The sequence below is a fragment of the Callithrix jacchus genome, chromosome 5 (genome assembly GCF_049354715.1).
Source record: "Callithrix jacchus isolate 240 chromosome 5, calJac240_pri, whole genome shotgun sequence".
In the NCBI taxonomy this organism is placed as follows: domain Eukaryota; kingdom Metazoa; phylum Chordata; class Mammalia; order Primates; family Cebidae; genus Callithrix; species Callithrix jacchus.
The window spans coordinates 115,707,210-115,714,706 of NC_133506.1; the positions used below are offsets into that span (position 1 = coordinate 115,707,210).

The following is a 7,497-nucleotide window of genomic DNA, read 5'->3' on the forward strand; positions in this document are numbered from 1 at the left end:
TATATGCTCCTTGAGGACAGTTCTTTAGCCCTGTATTCTGCAGCTGTTGGTATATCCTGCTGCTTACAGCAGGGCCTGGCACAGAGAAGGTACTCAATAACCATTTATCAAACAAGAGAATAAATCAACAAATAAATAGATAAAGAGGGCGCCAACTCCAGCCCCAGCCTCTGCAGCTTCCTGCCCAGGAGCACAGTGTGTTCTCTCCTCCGTCCCAAGGCCGCAGTTCTTGGCACCCAGAAAGGCCTCCAACTCCAAGTTCAGTGTAAGATGAAGGTGAGGATGGGGCCAGTGAAGGTCATTCCCTGGACCCCAGAACACCTGCTGAGTCCCCACAGGGCAGGATGGATGATCCCTTCTCACGGCTTCCCTCTCATTTCCATTCTGAAGAGCACTGCTGGGCAGTGAGAGCTGAGCCCACGGCCCCCTCCCCCACCATCACCCACACAGTTTCCAGAGCAACAACAGCTTCCTTAATAATGCGATTAAACAGCTGGATGGGGCTGATAAGGGGAAAGGTCCAGCATCCAGAATCAAGCGCGTGGCAGAGGCCCTTCACTGCAGGCTTCACGGTCAATGGTGCTGAAATCACCGCAGACTCATATAGGTGGTAGGTGGGGGTGAGGACCCCGAGCCCTCTGGAAAGGCATGGATGGACAAGACCATTGACTCCGCAGAGTAGAGGCACAGAGAGAGCAATGGCATGCGCTGATCTCCACTCACCCTCACTTAGCCTTTGGAAGGCCTGGGGACAGGGGTCAAAAACTGACTGTGCTGTAATCCCAGCACTTTGGGAGGCCGAGGCCAATGGATCAATTGAGGTCAGAGTTTGAGATGAGCCTGGCCAACATGACAAAACCCCATCTCTACTAAAAATATAAGAAAATTAGCTGGGCTTGCTGGCGCGTGCCTATAATCCCAGCTACTCCAGAGGCTGAGGCAGGAGAATTGCTGGAACCTGGGAGGTGGAGGTTGCAGTGAGCTGAGATCGAGCCTCCATCCTGGGAGCAAGACTCCATCTCAAAAACAAAACAAAACAAGCAAACAAAAAACCTGTCTGTGCTGTGCCTGCCGGCTTCCAGGGTCACAGGCCATGCTGCTTCTGGAAGGGGCTTTGATTCACTCAGCCCCTGCTGTGCGCCAGGATGTTCATTTCATGCTCACAACAGCTGCCACTCAGCTCTGATGCTGGGGTTAGACACAGGGAGCCCCGCTCTAGGTCCTAGCCCCTTTCCACAGGATTCCACAGTGTTTCCTGTACACCTGGTAGGATTCCAGCATGATGTCCCACCTCGGGGATAGAATGCTTGCTTCTAGATCACCTTTCAGCCATGAAGCCCATCCTCCCTCTTATCACCTGCTATTTGCAGTTCTTTTCACAGAGCTGAGGGGGTGAAGTGGCTAACACCTGGGTAGCAGCTTAGCTGGGGTTCTGGGAGCCCCTGACTAGAAACCTGAATATCCAGTTAGAAGGAGACATCTGGCCAGTAATCCTAGCACTTTGGGAGGCCAAGGTGGCTGAATGACTTGAGGTTAGGAATTCAAAACCAGCCTGGCCAACATGGTGAAACCCTGTCCCTATTAAAAACACAAAAATTAGCTGGGCATGGTGGTGTGCACCTGTAATCAAAACAAAAACAACATTGGCCAGGCTGGTCTCAAACCCAGCCTCCTACTTGGGAGGCTGAAGCAGGAGAATCACTTGAACCCAGGAGGTAGAGATTGCAGTGAGCCGATATCACACCCCTGCACTCCAGCCTAGGTGACAGAGTGAGACTCTGTCTCAAAAAAAAAAAAAAAAAAAGGAGAAATCCAAGCCTAGAGTTAGATTCTCACTGGGTCTCCCACCCTGTCCCCTGCCAGACCCACCCACTGTACCTAGTACCAGAAACAGAAACAACTCCAGATTGGAGAGGGGAGGGGGCCAGCCACCCCAGCAATGGCACACCAGGTCTCATTATACCCCCAACTCCTCAGGGATCCTGCCCCAATGGGGAGGAGTGAACGCAGCCCAGGCATTCTGGCCCTGCCTCTGGGGTGGCTCAGCTGGTCATCCCTGCTAGGACCTTCCTCCCTGGAAGCCTGCCCAGTGTTTCAAGACCATTTCCCTGTCTGGGGGCCATAGGCAGGTTTGGCAAGGCTCCCTCCTGAATGCCACTTCCTTGACTCACTTCCTTCCTCATGTCTCTGGCTCTCAGAGACCCAGGCCCAGGGAATGTGGGGGAACAGCAGGACTGGGGGGAAGCCAGCCTGGAGCCACAAGTGATGAAATGCCCTAGCCAGAAGCCATGAGCTCAGAGGTCAAAGATGCCCAGCATGGCGTTCGCTTGAGCTGAGGTGGAGGAAAGGAACCCCGGGAGCCCTGGCCTTGCAGGGAGAACTGGGTTCCTGAGGGGAGGGTGAGCTTTGGTGTCTGGTAAGCTAAGGAGTGTCTATCTTCCACTCAGCTTCCCCAGGGATGTGCAGGTCACTGTCCTCATTTAAGAGTCAAAAAACATTGACATAGGAGCCTTGCCCATTACTCATACATTCTGGTGGCTGCCTACTAGGAGACCGGGGAGACCCTGATACCCAGGAGCTCTAAACTTTGAAGGGCCTTCATCATGCATGGCCTTGGCCCCCAAGCCCAAGGCTCATCCTTCCAAAATTGGGCAACTTTAGACCTGAATCAGGCTCCAGAGCCCACCTCAGCCCTGCTGAAGCCCAGAGAAGGTGAGTAATTTGCTCGAAGTCACACAGCCAGTGAATGGCAGAATTGGGGCTAGCTAAAACTGGGCAGGAGACACAGGGAGCTAAGCCTCCAAGACCAGGGCTCTGCCCCTCCCTAGGACAGGTAAACAGCTAAGGGAACAGTGAGGTCACCTTCCCCATGTGGGCCTGCCCAAGGAGAGACTCGAAGGCCTCTACCAAGAGCTGCTTCTAAGTAAACTCCATATCTAGAGCAGGGAGAGAGCTGGGGAAGGAGGAGTGCAGAAATCTCAGAGGAGGAACTACTGAATCCCCACCGGCAGCTCCTTCCCTCTTCCCAGCCACAGAATCTCAGGATCCCACCTTCTTTCCTGGCTTGAATCCTCTCTCTAGCATCCCCACCAAGCAAGCAGCCACTAACCATGTCCTTACATACCCCCGAGCCACGGGAAGCTCATTACTTCTCAGGCAGTCCGTGTCATCTTTGGATTACTTCCATGGTCAGGATCTTCAGATTCCTAAGCTTCCTGGGGCTGTCAGATCAAGGCTATCTCTGTCAACAGGTGTTTACCTAGGGGGTAAATAGATCCAGGCCCTTCCTTCACGTACTCCCTTCACCACCCAGGTGCTCCCCAATGTCTATGGCTCAGAACAGAGAAGAATCTGGCAGTCAGGGACTAGCAAAAGAGCAAAGGGATACCACCCCCTCCCTTGCTCTGAGGCACCTCTGGCCTCCTGACTGGTGAGGTGGTTTGATTACACAGTTCACCCTTTTGGAATTTATTTCCACAAAAACTCCCAAGGCACATTCAGGGAAGCTGGTAACCTACTTCAAGGTGGACACAAGTGAGGGAGAGAGGGATTCATACAAATCATTCACCTGGCAGGTGGTGTGTGAGTTTGCAGATGTGCGTACATATGTCCCAAGGCCATGGTCCCCTCGAGTCTTCTACCCTCTGATTTAGCCAGGAACAGCCCCCAGCTCCCCAGCAAACAGCTGAAATGGGAGCCACTGGCCTTTCCCTGCAGGTCTCCCATATCTGACATTCCCTTCTAACCCCACTTCTCTTTCTCTTCCCTCTTCCAGGGAATGTCACGACTTGCCACCCATAGACAGCTGCTTAGTTCTAAAAATCATTTCACATTCCCTATCTTATTTGATCCCCAGAAAAATCTTGTGAGCAGGGGATGGGTAGGGGGTGGGTTATTTTCCATTTCACTGGTGGAGAAACTGAGGCTATGAAGGTGAACTACTGAACGTCTTGGTGGATTACATGAGCAGCCCAGAGGGGCCTGAACACCCCACCCCTCCTTGCATTTTCACTCCTGGTTTAGGTACTTCCAGGCTGCCCTGAACCACTTCCTACAAAGTGGGTTACCCACAGGCCCCTAAGGTAAAGGTTTTTGTGGAAATTTTTTTGTGGTTTGCACAGTTGAGAGGAGAAAGTGTCTCCGCTGGAAGCTGGAGTCTTGGCCACAGCTCAGTTACAAAAAAGACCTGAAGTTCTGGGCTTTTATTTTATTTTATTTTATTTTTTTGAGATGGGGTTGTGTTTAGGATGGGGTGAAGGCGTCATATCAATTTTTTGAAACTTGGAGCAATGGAGGTTAAAAAAAAAAACTGTAAAAAGGCATCTTTGGTATTTTCTTTGTGGTGACCCAAAGGTTAATCGGAGATGGTGCAACTTCTCTGCCACTGTCCACAGGAGCTTAATCTATTATTCAGCATGGACAGGACACCTGCCACCACGGTCCAGAGGTTGTACCTTTGCCTTGTGAGCACACTTCCTTTCACTGCCCATTGGGCCAGGCTGGTATGACCATGGCAGGTTTGTGGTGCCTAGGGTGCCAAGAAGAAAATCAAGAGGGTCATTGTGCCTAAGCCTCAGGTGCAAAGGCTCCTCGTTCCTGGGTGGCCAGCTGAACCCTGGGAGCTTAGGACTCTAGAAGAGACAGGCCTGCTGGAGCCTGGAGTTGGGAAATTCAGGACTCCCTTTTAGTCCCACATTCAGAGATCCTCTGGCTCTACCTTAACACAGAATTGTGCAATCCAGGAAAGTGGGAGCTTGGGAGTTTGAAGCAGCTAGTCCAACCCCTCAGTGTAGAGCTGGGGAAACTGAGGCCAAGAGAGTGAAGGTCACAGGGCAGTCAAAGACAGAGTGCTGGGCTGGGAAACAGGACCCCAGGGCTTTGGTTACAAGCTTGCCATTGCCTGGCTGTGCGCCTTTGAGCCTCTGGGCTCTCGGCCCCTGCACTTCTCCTTGATGCCTGTGAGCTGTAAACCTCCTCTGAGGACTCAGGCTCCGTGGGAATCAGCTCATTTACGTTTTGAAGTCCTTGTGGGAACTCTGCTTGGATACCTTAAATGACAGGAAACTGATCACACTCCTTCCCACCCCAATCTCTAAACATCTTTCATATTCTCTTCTGGCTCCAGATGTACACACCTATGCACATGTGTGCACAGCACACACTCATGGGTAACACCACACGTGCCTGTGTATGTGTACGTACACACACACACATACACACACACGGCGTATATGAACAAATACTCAAAATAAGAAAAAGACTTAGAGACTGGGATTCAGAAGCTGTGGGTACCCCTTGGATGACTACAGAGAAGCCCCTTTAATCTGAGCTCCCTCTACAATCTGAGCTCTTTAATCTGAGCTGCCTCTCATAGAGCCAACTGGGTTTTATAAGTCAGTAAGAAAGCTCTTGGGTTGTATGCACTCAGCTCACTTGAACTGTGCTGGAGGCTGGAGTCAGCAGGTTGAAGAGCAGCCTGTCTTAGAGAGGGATTTGGGGTGAGAGTCACAAAAGGCCTAATTTTCTTTCTTTCTTTCTTTCTTTATTTTTATTGAGTCGGAGTTTCGCTCTTGTTACCCAGGGTGGAATGCAATGGTGCTATCTCAGCTCACCGCAACCTCCGCCTCCTGGGTTCAGGCAATTCTCCTGCCTCAGCCTCCTGAGTAGCTGGGATTATAGGCACTCACCACCATGCCCAGCTAATTTTTTGTATTTTTAGTAGAGATGGGGTTTCACCATGTTGACCAGAATGGTCTCGATCTCTTGACCTTGTGATCCACCTGCCTTGGCCTCCGAAAGTGCTGGGATTACAGGCGTGAGCCACCGTGCCCGGCCTTGCTTATTTATTTATCTTTATTTTTTTTGAGACAGAGCCTCGCTCTGTCACCCAGGCTGGAGTGCCATGGGGTGATCTCGGCTCCCCACAAACTCCGCCTCCCGGGTTCAAGCGATTCTCCTGCCTCAGCCTCCTGAGTAGCTGGGATTACAGACTCACGCCACTGTGCCCCCCCCCCCCAATTTTTGTATTTTTAGTGGAGACGGGTTTCACCATGTTGACCAGGCTGGTCTTGAACCTCAGGTGATCCTCCCACCTCAACTTCCCAAAGTGCTGGGATTACAGGCCTCAGCCATCGCACCTGGCCATTTATTTTATTTATTTATTTATTTTAGAGACACTCTTTCGCCCAGGCCACAGTGCAGCGGTGTGATCATAGCTCACCGTAATCCAAAACTCCTGGGCTTAAGTGATCCTCCCACCTTTGCCTCCCAATAGGTGGATTACAGGCATAAACCACTGCACTTGGCCTATAGCCCGCTTTTCTATCCCAGCTCTGCCTTCATTGAATTTAGTAACTTTGGGCAAGTTCCCTCCTCTCTCTGGGCCTCCCTTTCTCCATCTGTAAACAAAGAGAGTTGGACTACAGGAATCCTGACACCCTGTACCTGTCTCCAGGCTGGGGTCTGCTTCTCCCAGCCTTACCCAGAGAAAAGAAGGCAGCAGGAAACCTTCCCAAGAAGGGTGGGACACTGCACAGCTAGCCTCCTAAAGCACCCGGTTGAGCAGGTGCTCTGGATGCCCTGGAGGCAATCCCTGCCCAGGTGGGCAACCGAGTCCTAGTCAGCGGTAGATGCTGAGGGAGGACCCTCCATCACGAACGCGGCCGACTGCGAAACGCCCCTTCCGCCCCGGACAGAGGGGCTAGGATGGGGCCAACTCACCGCCCCACGCACCATGCCTCGCTCTCCCGGGCTCCTCAGTGCCGCAGCTGGGAAGGCCGGAGCCGGGCAGGTCCGGGACCCCGCGTGGGACCCGGCTCCGGGTGGCGCCGCCAGCCTCCCTTCCGCGCCCCATCGCCCCTTCCCGGGCCCTCAGGCCGTCTCGGGGGCTCCGTTTCGGGACACCTGCCGGCCCCGCGGGAAGGCAGGTAGCGGGAACCGGGCGAAGCCCGCCGACCCCGGCCCCTGCGCAGTGACCCCGGAGCCGGCGCCTTACCCAGAACTTGGAGCCGAACTTCCCGGAGCCGCACAGGGCGTCCATGGGGCCAAGGCGCGGCGGCGAGAAAGGCGAGAGCGGTCCGACCCAGCTGCCAGCAGAGCGGGCGCCGATCGGCCTCCGCCCTCCACACCCGGCGCTCCGCCCGGGCCCGCCCCGCAGAGCCCAACCCCAAGGCCTGGGGCTCCCGGCTCCCCCTACCCGGCCGCGTGCCGCGGGTTGCGGCAGCGTCTCCCTGGGAGGGACTTTGGGGCAGAGGTGGGGGGCTCTTGACCCGGCGGCAGCCCCTGCGAGCGGCCCCCGGACCATGCAGGGAAATGTACCCCCTAAATCCAGAGGCGGACAGGCCCAGAGCAGAGTCTATTTCCAGGGTGGAACTGGGATACCCAGGCACTCCCACCCCCGAACAACTCGGTGGGGCCTGATGAGTCATGGAGTCCGGGAGATAGGGAGGGGGATTCAACAAGATTCCTTTTCCAAGATTCACTTTTCCTAGTAAAAAA

The 7,497-nt window shown here is 53.8% G+C and overlaps 1 protein-coding gene across 3 annotated transcripts in view; it reads right to left on the reverse strand.

Annotated features, from left to right (window-relative positions):
* The window catches only part of ABCC3 (ATP binding cassette subfamily C member 3), a 55,645-nt gene extending 48,272 nt beyond the window's left edge, over positions 1 to 7,373 (reverse strand). For 2 of the 3 annotated variants that reach the window (XR_013535864.1, XM_035301217.3), the window contains exon 1: positions 6,995 to 7,373. Coding sequence is in view for 1 of the 3 variants with exons in the window: in XM_035301217.3 (XP_035157108.3) it covers positions 6,995 to 7,303 (309 nt within the window). In the remaining 2 variants the exon portion in view is untranslated. Of the gene's footprint in view, positions 1 to 3,124; positions 3,260 to 6,994 lie in introns of all 3 variants that reach the window. The other variant, XM_078374183.1, reaches the window with a different exon arrangement.
* Between the last annotated feature and the right edge of the window lie 124 nt (positions 7,374 to 7,497).